The sequence below is a fragment of the Gallus gallus genome, chromosome 8 (assembly GCF_016699485.2).
Source record: "Gallus gallus isolate bGalGal1 chromosome 8, bGalGal1.mat.broiler.GRCg7b, whole genome shotgun sequence".
Taxonomy (NCBI): Eukaryota; Metazoa; Chordata; class Aves; order Galliformes; family Phasianidae; genus Gallus; species Gallus gallus.
The window spans coordinates 15,798,580-15,814,652 of NC_052539.1; the positions used below are offsets into that span (position 1 = coordinate 15,798,580).

General features: G+C 37.2%; 1 protein-coding gene across 4 annotated transcripts in view; it reads left to right on the top strand.

Moving 5' to 3' along the window:
• COL24A1 (collagen type XXIV alpha 1 chain) overlaps nucleotides 1-16,073 on the top strand; it is a 116,589-nt gene that overhangs the window by 28,963 nt on the left and 71,553 nt on the right. For all 4 annotated transcript variants that reach the window (XR_005861877.2, XM_015290844.4, XM_040704847.2 and 1 more), the window contains exons 8-18: nucleotides 634-678; nucleotides 2,949-3,002; nucleotides 4,024-4,068; nucleotides 5,734-5,787; nucleotides 6,180-6,224; nucleotides 9,706-9,759; nucleotides 11,630-11,674; nucleotides 14,743-14,796; nucleotides 14,887-14,931; nucleotides 15,274-15,327; nucleotides 15,883-15,936. Coding sequence is in view for 3 of the 4 variants with exons in the window: in XM_015290844.4 (XP_015146330.2) it covers nucleotides 634-678; nucleotides 2,949-3,002; nucleotides 4,024-4,068; nucleotides 5,734-5,787; nucleotides 6,180-6,224; nucleotides 9,706-9,759; nucleotides 11,630-11,674; nucleotides 14,743-14,796; nucleotides 14,887-14,931; nucleotides 15,274-15,327; nucleotides 15,883-15,936 (549 nt within the window). In the remaining variant the exon portion in view is untranslated. The remainder of the gene's footprint in view (nucleotides 1-633; nucleotides 679-2,948; nucleotides 3,003-4,023; nucleotides 4,069-5,733; nucleotides 5,788-6,179; nucleotides 6,225-9,705; nucleotides 9,760-11,629; nucleotides 11,675-14,742; nucleotides 14,797-14,886; nucleotides 14,932-15,273; nucleotides 15,328-15,882; nucleotides 15,937-16,073) is intronic.

Sequence of the window (16,073 nt, forward strand, 5' to 3'; positions counted from 1 at the left end):
GTGATAGATTTCTATAGAGAATAAGGAATATTCTGGTCTTTCTTTCTTTTTTTTTTTTTTTTTGAAGCTGCAGTTTAGTGTTTGGGGACTTGTTTATTTCCTGTACCTCTGCAAGATATGTGGAGAACAGATACTTGGCCTATGTATGATCATGCACGGTTACAGGTCAGCTTGCTTGGGTCCGCTTAGGTGAGCGTAAAGACCAAGAAGGTTTCTATTTCAAGTGCACTGAGGTGGATAGCACGTTCTAGGTGTATTTTTAATTCTTTTTTTATCTTTAAGAGCTAAATTATAGTTGGAGTGATTAAAGTTTGACAGCTTCATGACTCCAGCACCACAAGAAAGATTTCTGGGATGAAGAGCAGGTTATTGTCTTCACTGGTAGTAATTCTGTAAGGGCTAGAATTTATTCTGAGTGAGTTTTTTAAAAAGAAATATTGTGTCCTGCAAGGTCATCCTTCCCTGAGAATGTCCTGGAACCATCTGGGACTATACAAACAAGTTTGGATAATGCTTTTTTTTTTTTTTTTTTTTTTTTTTTTTTCTTGATAATGGGAAACTGGAGTGGAAGGAAAAGGTTGGTTTGGCTTTTTTTAAGCTATATTTATCACATATCTGTTTCTCTACCTGCAGGGTCATAAAGGTTTTATGGGACTGCAAGGGCCACGGGGTGAGCAGGTAAGTAATGAAAACACAGTAGACTGTACTCTTTGGATGAGCAATTGATGATGGAAGAATGCATAATCCAATATAAATGCTCGGTACTAGCAATCAGTGTAAATTACCAACTGCTTAAGTATTCAGATTGTGTAATTATTAGTGTGGTGAAGAATGGCCCAGATGAAATAGGAAAGATCGACTTATTTATCTTCAGCTACCATGCTGGCTTGGCAGAAATTGTTGTGAAATTTTTGTTAGAGCTACGATCTAGATCCTCTCAATCAATCTGCTAATTCAATGCATTTTTAATCTTCTAGTATGTTGCAAATGAAGGGCTTATTCAGTGCCTTTTCTCACCTCCATGTCAGTTCAAGAAGCAACCTTTTTGCAACAACTAATTGCTGAGTATGTTGTGCTAGCAAGAGCAATGCACCTAGCAACAGAGCAAGTGGAACCATGAGTTCCCTTTTGGGCAACAATCAAAGGGAAATGACAACAGTAACAGATGATAGACACCGGAAAGGAGATAAAAAATACATAAACATCATGCATGACTTTAATACATTCTTTCCACAAATCTTTTCTCCGTGAGCGGTGATTTTTATTATAGACCCACAGACATTTTACTGTGATGGCTGTAGGAGGTGGCTGCAGTGAGAGCCAGTGGAAGAAAAATTCATTGTTAACTTCAGGAGAATCATGTCTCAAACTTTAAAGGAGTTGGTGGGGAAAAGTATTTATCAATTTCCATGGAGGGAAAAAGGTGTAACTTGGATTGAAAAATAATTCTGCTCACTATTTGCGCAATCAAGCATGAGTTCCTTTGAAGACAGTTCAATTCAAGAATGTGAAAATTGGCAATGTGCAACTGTGCGATACCTCAATGTTCTCATACTACTGCTGTAAATGTTTTCCTTTATTAATGTTTTTTAATGAAAATACTCTGACTTCTCCTTTAAGAGAGCACTTTAGGGGGAAGTGTTTAAATTTGCAAGTAGTTCTTAGTGTTGCCATTTTCAGACTTGGCTGGAGAGGATGATAAGTTAGACCAGTAGTCATCTGTAGCACATAACCATGCCTATAGTTTTCAGAAGCTTTTAGAGCAAAGACAGATACTTCTCTGAATTTGTGAATTGTCGAATTCCATGAATAGCTGGTTGCAAAAGCAGAATTTTAAAAGGAGGCTGTAAATGCAAAAATTGCATTTTAAGCTTTTTCATACACACATTTTTAAGTTCCATCTGAGCCAAAAAGGAGACCATAGATCCTAGTTCCATAGCAGAACATCTATCGGAAGATGAATTGCTTCCAGTTGAAAACAGGTGGCAGAACATTGAAACAAAAAATACAGTAACCTGTTTTTCATAGAATCATAGAATCCTTGGAGCTGGAAGTGACCTATGAAAGCCCTCTAGTCCAACTCCCCTGCAATGAACAGGGACACCACAGCTAGATCAGGATACCGAGGGCCTTACCCAGCCTCGCCTTTCCTCCAGGGAAAGTCTCTGCATTTTTGAGTTCTGGTTCCTATTGCTGCTGTTTCCCATAAATTAGCTGTGAAGAGCTCAGAGAGGGTGTCCTGATCCATTGCTATAATAACACTGACATATGACAGTAGGTGGGAAGTTGAGGCTAAGATGTTGTCCAGTTTATGGACTTGGCTTTCATAAAAGGAAGTTAAGTGAACAGACGTAGTTGGAGCTTCTCGTGTCTTTGTGATGGGGGCATAGCATGCGGTATCATTTCAGGAAAGCATCTTTTTCAGAAAACAGTAAGGTGTGCAGATGTTGAGTAGTAAAACAACAATAAAATTGACTTTTGGTTTCGACTGGGAAGATGAAGGCGGAAAGAAGCTCAATACATTCATGTCTAATCCACAGCTACATTGATCTGATTCTGGAAGAGCAAAATAAATTTGAGTTCATAAGGGCACAAGGATTCTTCCTTAATGAAACTTTTAACACACATTTGTAAAAATATATCTACAACCAGTGCAGTTACTTTTCTGTAAGGACCAGTCTCCTACAGCCCTCCTCAACTACTTGCTTAAGTTGCATATATATATTTATTATGAAAGTAAGTGGTATACCATTTTTTTTTCCCACAAAGTCTTACACTACTCTTGTAATGCTTTTTTAGGGATGTGTAACTGATGTTGATGAAGTTCCTTACATGTACATGATACATACATGATACATGATACATATAACTCTAAACCCGACATTAAGCTTGTTTTCTCTTCTGTTGTTTGTTTTTTTTTCTTTTTTTTCTTTCCTTTCTCTATTTAGGGAGTTCCAGGAATGGCTGGCAACGTTGGGGCAGTTGGTTACCCTGGCAGGCAGGTGCAGTAACTACGCTAATGTCTTGGTAGTTTGGTTCTTTTTATTTGTTCTTTTCAAAAGTACCAGATCTAACTCTTCTGAAACCACTAAGAATATAATGTATTGGTTTAAATCCTATGCTAGAGTCATAATTCTATACCTTTCCAGTGCACACAAATCACATTGACAAAGTACCGAATGCCTTAATGCTGTTGTTCACAGAACCCCTTGTGGTTCTATGTGTTTTAACTTCATATTTTAAGTTCAGAAGGAGTAGGAAACTGCCTATTGCTGTATAGTTCCTCCTGATTTGCCCTAGTGTATTTACTTCACTGCTGAAACTTTTAGGGAAACAGAATATTTTCCAAGTTGAGAAAAAAAAAACATATTAATTGAGGAGAACCAGCAAAACGATAAAAGAGCTTTTTATAAGTACAAGCACTTACATAAATACTGACTTACTTTTTAATATAAGGTAACAGATACCTCAGTCCAGTAATACAAATAAGACGAAGTAGAAATATTCACTGTTTTCCCTATATAAAGGTATGTGAGCTAAATTCAGTTATTAACTTCGTGTATTTATGTCATCTTAAAGAGTGAAATTAAAATATTTTACATAATAATGTATTATAATAGGCTTGTATTGAATCACATAAAAAGCTTAGAGCATCTGGACTACATACGCTATGACATTAGCTTGAAAATAGATAGAATTGTGTCCAAATATAAAAGCTTATGAAAAGCTTTGTGAGATTTTGTCACCATAAAGCCAGATTACTAGGTCTGGAAAAAGTTTACTCCAAGAAGAAATAATTGTAATGTAAAGGAAGCTTCAAGCACTAAGATCCAGCTATGAATCAATGAGAGACCTTTCTGAACCTGGTCCCAGTACACCTGTTGATAATATCATCAGTTGTGATCATTTTGAAGACTGTATTATAGTTGACAAATACTTTTTTTTTTTTTTTTTTGCAAACAAAGCATATCTGTTTACTTAAATGAAGTACAACTCACGTCTTTTTTTTTTTTTTTTTAATAGGGCTTAGCTGGACCAGAAGGTAACCCAGGCCCTAAAGGTGCAAGGGTAAGTAAGCATATCAAGCGTTTTGGCATGTGTGTCTGTTTTCACACACAATGTATGTAATAAGGTGGTTGAGGAGTTGTACTCACTCCTCATAGTTATATGCCCAATGAATCCCTGTGTCTTTACAGAATTCACAAGTGAGAAAACAGAGTTTATTTTAAAATAATAATGTTACATTTTTTGCTATGGTGAGTAATTTCCTGTTACTGCTCTTCCTCTCATTCGGAATGCATACGGGCAAGAAAGCAAAGCAATAATGAATGTGGGGACGTGAGGGCTGGAAATCAGGAGTGGACATTTTCTGCCTGAAGTATTACTTCCATAATGGAAGCTATTAAGGTAGATTTATCTGGCAATTGCAATCTGCAACAGATACAGAGGTGAAGGGAAACACTCTTGTCACATAAACATCATATAAGACCTTGCGTTGTACAGGTTGCTGAGTAGTTTGCTGTGTTCTCAAGCATCTATTAAAGCTTATTGTGTTGTAGATTTGTTCTTATCCAGTTTCTTAAATGAAATTACTAAAAGCTTTTACCTGCAATAGCTTCTTAAATATGAGTCTGGTTTGTTGGCTTTTTGGTTCTGGTTTTGTTTTGGTTTTTGTTTTTTTTTTTTTTGGCATGTGTTATTTTGATGTCAGTTTTCATTACAGTGATGGGAAAAATGAGTCTGTCAGGATCAAGTGCCAACAGATATTGCACCCTCAGGGATTGTATCTCTTTATGTTTCTTCACTTTATTTTTGCTCAAATTCTAAGTGCATTTTGTCTCACTCTCCTCTCAGCCAATGAGGCATTAAGTGATCACAGTCTCTTCCTGAAAAGTTACTACTTGTCCATTGACACAAGGCAAAAATGACCAGTGTTTAGCATTATAAGTAATTTGAGGGAAGAACACCTGACAGGTCTTAAGACTAAGTTTTTTATGTGAATTCTGCAGACAGCTTGCAACAAAAATGGCACACCCTGCTGAGATACTCAACTGTGCCGTGGAGGTGGCACAAAAGAAAAAAATTAAAAAATTACATTATACTCAGAGAGCTACAGAGAAGGATGAAAACTTTTGTAACTAATAACTCTTTTGATCTTGGTTTGAATTTTTTAATGCATTTTTCTCTTGTACTTTTTTTTTTTTGAAAATCACCATTCCAACAGCGTGTTTCTATCTCCACACAATTGTACAAAAGCATCTACTTCTGACATCCTGAGAGAAAACTGGGAGAAAAATACAATGTGACTGCCCTTTAAGGAAAACATTCTGCTTTTGACAAGATAAACTTTCTAGCATGCTTGCATATTGCAGTAGTCAGACAAAGTTATTGAAGATAAACAACATCTCTGTTGCATTTCAGAGAGAAGTTTAATTTCATAAACTTTTTCATGTTTTATATATTATAATAAAGTATCTACAAGCCTAACTTACTGGAACACTTTGTCCATACTTCTTTGTTAATATATTCAGTACCTATATAATAGGGAGTTATTTTTGCTGTTAGCTGGAGAGTAAATGCTGGTCATGTTGATGTCAGCTGAGTTTCACTGGTGATTTCAAGCAAGCCTGGATTTAATCCATGGATCTTTAATCCACAGTTGGCCAACACTGAGAGACAAGCAGTTCTGATGGAAAGCAATCTTGTAATCATGAATTGTTCTTATTTATTTAGGGTTTCATTGGACCTCCAGGTGTGGCAGGACAAAGAGGATCTGAAGGAGAAAGGGTAGGTTTGATGGAACATCAAGGAAATATTAATGTTTAGGTGGTTATATAAGTTAAAACAGTGAAAAATGCACAAGGTCAAACTACTTGAGTTTGTCTAAAAGCAAAACTGATGTTTAGGAAATTACATGAATAGGTCACAGCAAATTATTATTTGAATTGTTCTTAGGACCACTGAGATCCGTGATTATTTTTTATTGAAGCAATTTGTCAGTTGCTTCATGATGTTCACAATAAAATTAGGTTTTGGTTGGTTTAATTTTTTTTTAATCGTGCTTTTTCTCTCAGGCTGTCTTTTTCAAAGGCAGCCTTAAATACTTCGATTTAAGCTGATAAAGAAAAGAGGAAAAAAAAAAAAAAAAAACTAGTTATGATGGGTAATTTCTTTCTCAGGGCATTCCAGGCTTCCATGGAAAAAGAGGCCCTAAAGGGAGACAGGTAAAATTTCTAATAGTTATTATGATTTCTACTGCCAATGTAAATATATCTGTAATTCACTCCGTAGCTTTACTCAGTTGAAAAATACTAACTTTATTTTTTTTATTTTCCATTCTTTCCAATTATTACATTGAGATACTGCAAATTCCATGCCGTAATTCTATTTTGAAGTGAAGGATGCTTAACCTGATAAGCCTCATTGTTGGGTACTGATAACAGCTCTCTCAGGATTGAAAAAAGGGCAGGAACATATATTTGATAAAGTGAGTGTTAGCTTGACATACAGATATGATGCAAGTTTTGTGAGGTCTGATTTTGTTGCTGTTTGGAATGGAAATTAACTGCTTCTACATTCTATGATATTTTTGGACAATGGTAAATTGAAGGTGTCCTCTACTTAACGTATGTTTCTACAGCTGAGAGTAAACACCAGTCTGCCAAATACACATTATCAAAGTTTACAAAGTTTACATTCCCTGCGGTATATTTGCAATGCCAAGTCTTTTGTTTTCTGCTGCAACCTTATTATAAGTCTTTGAAGCTGTCGAGGAGTTTCCAATTTTAAATTGCTTATGGTCTGTGACTGGAAACTGCGATGCCATTCTCCAGTTCTGTACTCAGCTGTGCTTAGCTGTTCAGATGACCTCCATCCACCGTGTTGAACAAGCATGCTCAGCAGGAGTGGTGTGATTACCATCATATGGCCCTGGGTGTATATGATGAAAATTACAGAGGATTCAGTTTATTATGTTTTGTTTTATATGTTGTTTTATACCAGCCAAAAAACTCGCTACCCTACAGCAGAGTTTCCTTTAGTGTAAAGAAAGGCATGCAGAGAGAAGTGCCATTAAGCTGATATCAAACTGATAAAGTATAAAATCAAAGCAAGATTCTGGTTTTTAATTATTCAGCTAGCAGAACTGGGTGCTTCTGTCCTTATGACAACATTTAATTTGCTTGTAGTTTGATTAAAGTGCTGTTTTGTGCATATGACTGCTGAGTGAGAGCCGTCATTGCTGTCAATATATCATGGTAATTGGCATGGGTAGTTGTGCCACTGAGTCCCATGCTGCATTTAAGAAGAAAGTGAGCATGGATGGAAAGCACAGCTTGTGCTCAGTGTGGAAAAGAAAGAGGAGATGACAGCAGGGTACTCCAAAAGCATTGCACATTTTATTCTCAGTGACAGGCTTCACAGAGGCTTCTGATCACCACTGTATAGTTTTTTTTTCCATCTTTGGAAGCTGGTGATATGTATGTTGTAGGAACCGGTTATGTTTTTCATTTGCAAAAGCTGAGCTTCTATCAGTGCCAAACAACGTTCTTATGAGGACTTAAATTTATATAAACCAACTCAAAGTGGTTTGACAGAGGTGACAGAACACCCAGTGCACCTCTGCACAGTGTTCATAGCTATCTTCATCTGGTACCGATTCCTTTTTAATGTTGTTTTCTTCCTCAATCCGAAGGTTCATTCTACATCCTTTCTATAAACTCCTTACTTGATTAAAGACTACTCATATCGGAACCAAGCCTTGCTTGAAGCACTTTGCTGGATTGGAAACTTAGAAAATGTCAGTTATTTTAGCCCTCGTGATAGCTGTGATGATAGATTTTTGCCATCGTATCCATGAGTTAACTACTGCAGTGCTTTGGGGTAGGGTGTTGTCATGAGAGGAAATTTGGCATGGAAATTGCATAGTGCCTCAGGTGAGGCTCCTGACCTTGGGTTCTAGTATGCAACTTATTTCTTTGTGCAACATTTCAATAATAATGCTGGTGAAAAATATTCTCACTGGTGGTGGAGTATGATTACACGATGTATCTTGAGTATGATTATCACTTGTAGAATGTGATATAAAGCATAAGAAAAGAGGAGGCTGTGATCTTTCACTGATTAAAAACATAAACAGTTGTGTTTGTTCCTTTCTGGTTTATCACCTCGAGGGCCTGACAGCTGTTATGTTTGATATCTGGCAAAGGATCCTACCTGCAAAATTCAAAATATTACCAGTTAGCAGGTTTAGTGATTAGTTATTCATATTTGTAAGATATTTGGCATATTTGAAATAGAACAACATATTCAACAATAGAACACAAGCAGTGATTGTAGAGGGAGAATTTATTTTTATGTTGTGTATATGATACTCTTTAAAGAAAATACTTCATAACCAAAGCATACATATCACATTTCTTTCCATTATATGCTTGCAATATGAAGTTTGGCTGGGTGTCCTGTAGTTTTAATGCATTGACTGTACTGTAAGCATGATACATAGTGCTTTTACGTACATAGTTTGACCACATGTAAGGAGAATGTTTTTAAGTAGTTTTCCTCTGTATGGGATTAGTTACAGGCAACAGCCAATATGACAGAACAGACCTTATAAATTATAGCAAGAATTTAAAAGTCTAGTCCATTACAGCTGTGGAAAATCAGTTCAGTTTGTTTTTATATTAACAATATGAATAGTCATCCTTCATATGCTTTATATTATTGTTAGAAGGTAACACTGATGTAATGAAATACTACTACTAACAGGAAATGAGTAGTATATTTCAATGTTAGACTTTTCTGACTGTTTTCCTGTGTTGGATATTCCTTTCTTTTTCAGTAACTTGTGTAGTTTTATCAACATTCATTAGAAGATGTGGTTGAGAATGGGATTGTGATGACTGTAGGTAATCAGGCCCCTTCCGAACATCTGTTAGGTTGTTGTGTTCCATCAGAAAGAAGTAAAATAGTTTGCAAAACCTTAGGAAGCAGCCAGTAGGGTTAGAGCAAGGACGGTGATGTATTTCCATGTCATTTTGCTTCTCAAGCAAGAAATGGAAATCTTTTTTAAACTTTAATAGTTGATTATGCTGGTCAGAATTCTTCTGCATTCTTGTGCTTGATAATCCTTGTCTTAATAATTGAGTCTCTGGAGTCAAAACTGATAGAATGAGATGCTAATATGTCTGGTTTGACTTACTGTTTCAGTCTCTAGGTGCAGATTATGACAAGTGTACACGTTGGTAAAGGATAGTGCTGTGCTACAAGGGTGAAAAATCTGATTTCTAACAAATGTATACCACACCGAGTCTGCAGCCATTAATGTTTATGGAAGAATAAGGGAAGAAGGAAAGACAAATATTTTAATGAATATGGTAGGGTACAGGAGAAAAAATAATCTTGAATTTGAAGTACTAAATAGGAAAAGAGATTCCAAACAACTGAAAAAATCACGTTTAATGTTGCTCTCAAGACATTCAGTCATCTAATTTTTCTCTACACTTACATTTTGTCACTGTATCTCTTTTGGTTATGATTTTGGAACCATTTGATTTGTGTAGCTGAAATTTTCGGCTTTTCCTGTTCCTCCTCCTCTCTCACTAAACCCTCCTGTTGAATCTTAATTTTTAAAACATACAGGAATTTGGTATTTAGACCTTCCTTTGTTTCTAGGATACTTAACAAGCATTCTCTATTCTGCGGTAGGGTTTTCCAGGTGACTTTGGAGACAGAGGTCCCCCAGGGCCAGATGGGAATCCTGTAAGTATCATGTCTTGATTCACATGGTAAAATGCATAATGCTCAGTATTAACTCCCCTCCCAAGCAGAAAGATTTATGCTTGAAAAGCAAGCTACTGAAGTTCACAGAGAAATACTGGACTGTTAATTTTATGTGGAAAGTGCAAGATAGTTTTGTAATAAGTAGCTCTTTTAGAAGAGAGAGAAAAGAACATGCTGGCTACTGAGAGTATGCACTTCCCAGAGAATCATACGTCTTACCGTCCTCATTGCTTTACTAATGAATATTTTTGTCTTCCTAAATTCTTGCATTAAATATGATTATTTTATTGCTAATTAAATGATTATTCTACGGTCACCTTAGCAAGTGGGAGTTTGCCTATGTGCCAAAACTGCAGCTTTCATATGTTTCTGGACTTCATAGTTGATTTTGTCCTTAGAACTGCTACTGAATACAATTATGTCATTTTGGATACAAGTATGTCATTTACTGTGTTATAATCAGTCTGATAACAGCTTTGTCCTTGGCAGTGTCTGCAGGCTTATATTGGTATTCAAACTGCAGCACAGTCAAGTTACTTTACTGGCCACTCTCAAGGGAGCTTTGTTGTCACACTGCATTTGTAGGGAAGCCCTGGCAACAGGCTCAAAACTCAAGTTTCATTTGATATGAGAAACCAGTGAAAAGGCTTTGGGCCAGACAAACAGCCAGTCAGGGCTGCGCGAAAGAGCAGCTGATTTAAATCAGCTTTTATTGCTGGATGCTGCTTTGGAAACTGCAATCAGTTTGTCTTTAAAGGCTGTTCTTATGTGGACCAGAGTCAGTAAATGGGCAGAGGTTCTTGCTGATGGCCTGCCTTTTCCTATTAGGAATTTATTTTAGAAATTTTGCTGCTGCAATTACCATTGTCTGGTGCCAGCATTTTGGAACACTGGGAAAAAAATATTTTATGTTTCTGGTCACTGAGGCAAAATTCCCCTTATGAGAATGTCAGGCAATGGCAACACAGAGAGCACTCTGAGGGGCTATGTGACCTGCTGCTTGCCAATGATACAAACAGGTGAGTTCTTCCCTCCCTCCTCATATCCTCATACTCCTTAGTCTCCCTCCTTTCCTGATAGGGCAGAGATGTCTTTCCATGAGATCTGAGGAGGAATAGTACTGTAACTGAAATACTCAGAAAAACTGGATCCAAGAATAGACTTATCTATTACCAAGAAGCCTGCTGAAACAAAAACATTTGCAGACAAGTTCCTTCTAATTTGTCAAGACAACTGATTTTGCTGCTGTCTTAAACAGGCAGCAACACTTCTCCCACTTCTTCCCCCAGACTACCTGCAGGGCTTGTTCAGGCAAGGGGCCAGAGTTGCAGCTGCAGGGGCTGCTGTGCTGATGGACTTGGCTGCTCCATTTTCTGCAGCATTGAATTTTGGCCTCAGTTGAGATAAACTTGAGCTCAACACACATGGTAGCAGAGTACTACTAAATTTCTTATTGAAGAAAATGCAAATATGTAGTTTATATCAAGAAATCATTTGCCATCAAGAGAGTATTTTCCAAAGGTCTTTCAACAACAGCGTTGAGCTGTTGTTCCATTTGTTTTAAAGGAATCTATGTAAACTCTCCTGCTAGGTGCTTTTTTCCACCCGAAAATTTTGTTTTTCCTCTTTCCAGTTGAAATATCAAGGTAAAAAATTGTATATTCCTTGGTAATGCAGGAATGATTTCATGATACAAATATCGTGTGATCTAATTTCACAGTCAGACATTTTATAGAATGGAAAGCTGTCATTCATAGGACCCCTCTATATAAATCCCAGTGTACTTTCTTTTCAGATCACTAAGAGTGAGTACACGTTTATTAAAATCTGAAATTTGTTGCCTTTGTAGGGAATTGTTGGTGGTGTTGGTCCTCCAGGATTTCCAGGACTAAGAGTGAGTATATGCTTATTGTAATTTTGATGTGGCTGCATTAGAACTTTTGTCTTTCGTATTTGTGAAATAATAAAAATAAGTACAGTAATCCAGATATTCTGACAGTTGTTTAAACGGATTGGATTAGATAGTGACGATTGAAATCCCAGTATAAAATTACTGTAGTGTTGCTGGGTATGAAGCACTTCTATATTTGGTTTGATTTTTGTGTGCTTATTTCTAATCTGATGTGTCTTGATTTTTTGTTTGAAATAACCACATTTTTCAAGTTTCTATTCCTAAATGCAATATTACTTTTTGAAAGTGTGCAATGCTTTCAGGCATCATTTTTTAAGGATGTCCACAGCCCTCATTCATTCCCGTACGTGGCCTCCAAACTCTATGCAGAATTACTTTTTGAATGCAGTTTCATGTTTAGGTTTCTGGTATATTTTCTTTAAATGTTGTGCTGCCCACTGTGAATTTTCAAACTTAATTTGTTTAAATGCAGTTGCACCAGAGAAGATCTGTGACATGAATTAGTTGCAGAGGAAGTGGGTCTGACTGTGATAATCTTGTATCACGTAGAATTACTTTATTATTCAACAAGTACTTCATGTGCTTCCTGGTAAAGGACCTGGGTTTGATTTTCAGCGTTGGCTCAGTCAAGACTGGCTGCCCTGCAACATTCATAGTTTATAACACAAGAGCAAATAGCATGTTTATACACAAGTTAAGAAAGCCATGGTTATATCCAATGTAGATTGTTGGGTTTTTTTCAGCTTTATTTTATAACTTGAGAAACATTCTTGATAAGTTTGTTAGTTTATACTGATGATCATCAAACTTTTCCTTTGAAGTATGACAGCTCAGCTGTCATCACCATCTTCTTAATGGTGCAATTATAACAAAAAAAAAAATCCTGTTAAGAAGTCTCTTCCTACTTAATTGGATTGGTATGGCATTCTTGAGAATTTGGTTTGAATTATAGTTTGCTTTTCTTTTTTACATGCTGTTCTTTGGAATTTTATCTGAAGATTTAGATAATTATATAAATGCATTTGAATTTTTTTTAAAAAAACCTATCATATATTGCTTCTGAAAAGATGCTGCTGTTGATTATTTTGTCTTAAACTTAGTTATCAGTTTATCCCTAAAATTCATGAGCAAAAATGTATGCAAAATCAAAGATCTATTTGCCATATTACTGAGTTGCAATCATTTATATTGCAATTGAGTGTCAATGTTTTTCTGCAAAATAAATTATAGTCAATTGCCGGCTGAAGTCTTAACCATTTGTAAGCTTCAAAAAAATATAACCATAATGAAAAAAAAAAAAAAAGATGGCATATTTAGGTTTTGACCAGCGTGAGGTCAGTACACATTCTGCCTGTGAGCTCCATGTCAATGGCCTGCCAGCTCCCATTTATATGTGGGCACCCCTTTGCTCTGTTCTGCCTACGTAAAAGAACACTGATTACGTGCCCTCCTTCTCTATGTAACTTGTACTCAAAAGACAAAAGGTAAAGAGCAGAACAGACATATATTTTCCTTATCACATGCACACCACTAAGTTAGTTCCTCTTTGTAGTTTTTGAGTTTCACAGTGTGACAATTTGGAACAGCACTTTGCAGGGCACAAGCTGATGTTCACATCTTTTCTTGGAATTAGTTTGACACACCCCATTGCATGAAGTGCTGGGAACTTTACATCATCTGTTGCTGCTTCATTTGACCCCAAGGAATTAAGGGTCTTTGATGGAGTAGAGTGCCTTTGATTCTTACACCTGTGCTTGTAGCTGAGCTGTACATATCTGCACTGAAAAACAGACATTTTAAGAGGCAGAAATGATTTTGCAAATGAACTATTTTCGACAGAGTTTATTGCTTGAGATGACAAATGTATGAATAAAAATATGTACAGACAAGTACTTATGAAGTGCAAATACAGCTTAGTAATATAGGGCCATTGTGTACTCTTCTGACAGCTTAATAGATCTTATAGATATCTTGGAGTGTTTTTAAAGGTATTCTCTTTCATTGAACCAAGACATGTTAGAAATGCTGCTCAGCAGGAGTTAACTCTGTGGTCGCTTACTGATCAGTAAGGTTTTGCAGCTGAGGAAAATAGTACAGCAGTATTTGCTACAGATTTTTGAATAGCTCTGGAAGTTTCCAAGGCATCAGAAAGTCTGACTGGAATTTTGAAATAAGATTAGAACACAGTTAAGGAGGATTTCAGTATCTAATGGCATGATTCCTGTGCGGATACTACAAGTGTACAGGCATGATTGGGAAAATGTGCTATTATGCACCATCTGTTGGAGATCCCATACTACATCATATAAGTGCTCTGATGCCCAGTGTCCTCATTAGGAAGACGACTGGAAGAGCCCTACTTTGTTGCAGTTTCTTTACAAGGGACCATTGTGATCTTTAAACTGCAGCAGAATTTCACCAAGACCCCTGAGATTTGCATCATCACGGATGGCTTGTGGGGTGCAGCCCTGTTCCCATATTGTGCCTACTCTCCAAATGGATTTGTGCCTCTGTTTTCCTGTGGCCCTTGTTCAGGCAATATGCCAGTTCTCAGTCTCTCAAGATTTGCCCAGCCATGAGTATTAGTAAGACAACAACAAGCTGGAAGAATCAAATCTCTGTTTTAACTTATACAAGTAACTGAGAGGAGGAACCCCAGAAGTTGTCACAACTGAAAGTACAACCATTCCTTTAAGCCAAATTCAGTGTCTACTGAGTACTGTTGCCATGTAACCCTAATAGTGATGGCCACTCACTGAACACGTGGATGCAGTACGAGGAAGGCTTCCTTATCCTGCTTTGCACAGTGCACCACTGTCTACTCTCTGATACATATCCTACGGGAGAAGAGGGACTTTTGGCTGCTGGTGTTTCTGCTGAAGTGGATGGGAACCCTAAAGGGCCTATACTATGAATACTTTTCAACAAAGCTGTTAGCCTGAAAAAATTTGTTTTCTCTTTGTGGTACAGGAAATAGTACAGTTACCAGTCTCTAAGTTGCTCCACTTTGTCAAACGTTTAATATGGCCATCTTTTTTGCTATCCCATAGGGAGACGTGGGGCCAGAAGGACTACGGGGACCGTCAGGAATTCCAGGGCCCATGGTATGGTGCTGAACATTCCTGCAGCCAAGTCTCTATGCTACCTTCCAAATGACAGCATACACTGGTTTTTTGTTTCCTTCATTTTATTAGGGTCTTCCAGGGAATATGGGACAGCCTGGAATGAAAGGTGATAAGGTGATTTAAATATTTCCATTATCTCAGAGATGTAGTTCTTTCAAACTCCTTTCATTGAACCTTGAATAAAATAACCTGCTTCACAAAGCTTTCTGGTTCTGCTTTTGGTTTGTTATCTCTTCCAAATTTAATTTTTTAAAAATACTTCAGACCCAGGCCTGATACTTTAGGCAAACTTTTAGACAAAGCATTTACTATGGAACAGAAAAGAATATCCCCTGCTACTGCCCATTCTACTGTCATTCAAAGATCTCTGTTAATTTTCAGTGCTAAATGTTGAATTAACCTTTCTCCTTATCTAATTCTAAACACAAATGTGTCTGTATAAAATGTGTTGTACAGGGTGAGCATGGCCTTGCAGGAGATCCAGGAGATCAGGGGTATCCCGGAGACAAGGTAACTTGTGGGGTTTTTTTCACAGAACTGTCCATTGTCACTTTGTTTGTTTGTTTCTGAGTCTTAAAATGTTATCTCAGCTTCACAGAAAAAAAAAATGCATAGCAGTAGTTACTGGAGGTCACTGAATTAACATTTATTTAAGAAACTCTAATTAAAACTTAACTGGGGAAAGCAGTGAATAAACACAAGTAAAGGGCATGGGCAGAGTCCTGGCTGCTGTCTGTTAAGAGATGCATCATATCAGAAAATAACTGTGGTGTAACCCGAGATCTGCTAAGTGTTGCAAAGGAGATTTTCCCGTGAACCTTCAGATTCCTCTGCACCTCACCTGGGTCAGCTGTGTCTAGCAGCGCATGTGGTCCGGCCTTCCTAGACCATTCCCTAGGCCATCCCCTGAGAACTCGTGTTGAGAACTGAATGTCAGAAGTCATTTCTGATCCCACAGCTTTTTTTGAACTGTTTTTGGATGGCAAAGTGTAGCAATCTCTTGTTTTCATTGTAATGCAATATGTTTTTGTTTGCATTTACTGGCTTGCTTTTTCTTTTTTTCAGGGTGCTCCTGGTTCACCGGGACCTCCAGGAATCCGGGGAAAACCAGGACCCCAAGTAAGTTTAAACACAAATTTTTGCTCTCAACGTATCACTACGTGTTGTTGTACTGGATACTACCTTCTATTTCCCTGCTGCATACAACCTTCTAGAAGCTACCTACATCAAGAATTACAAAGAAGAAGGTCTCAGCT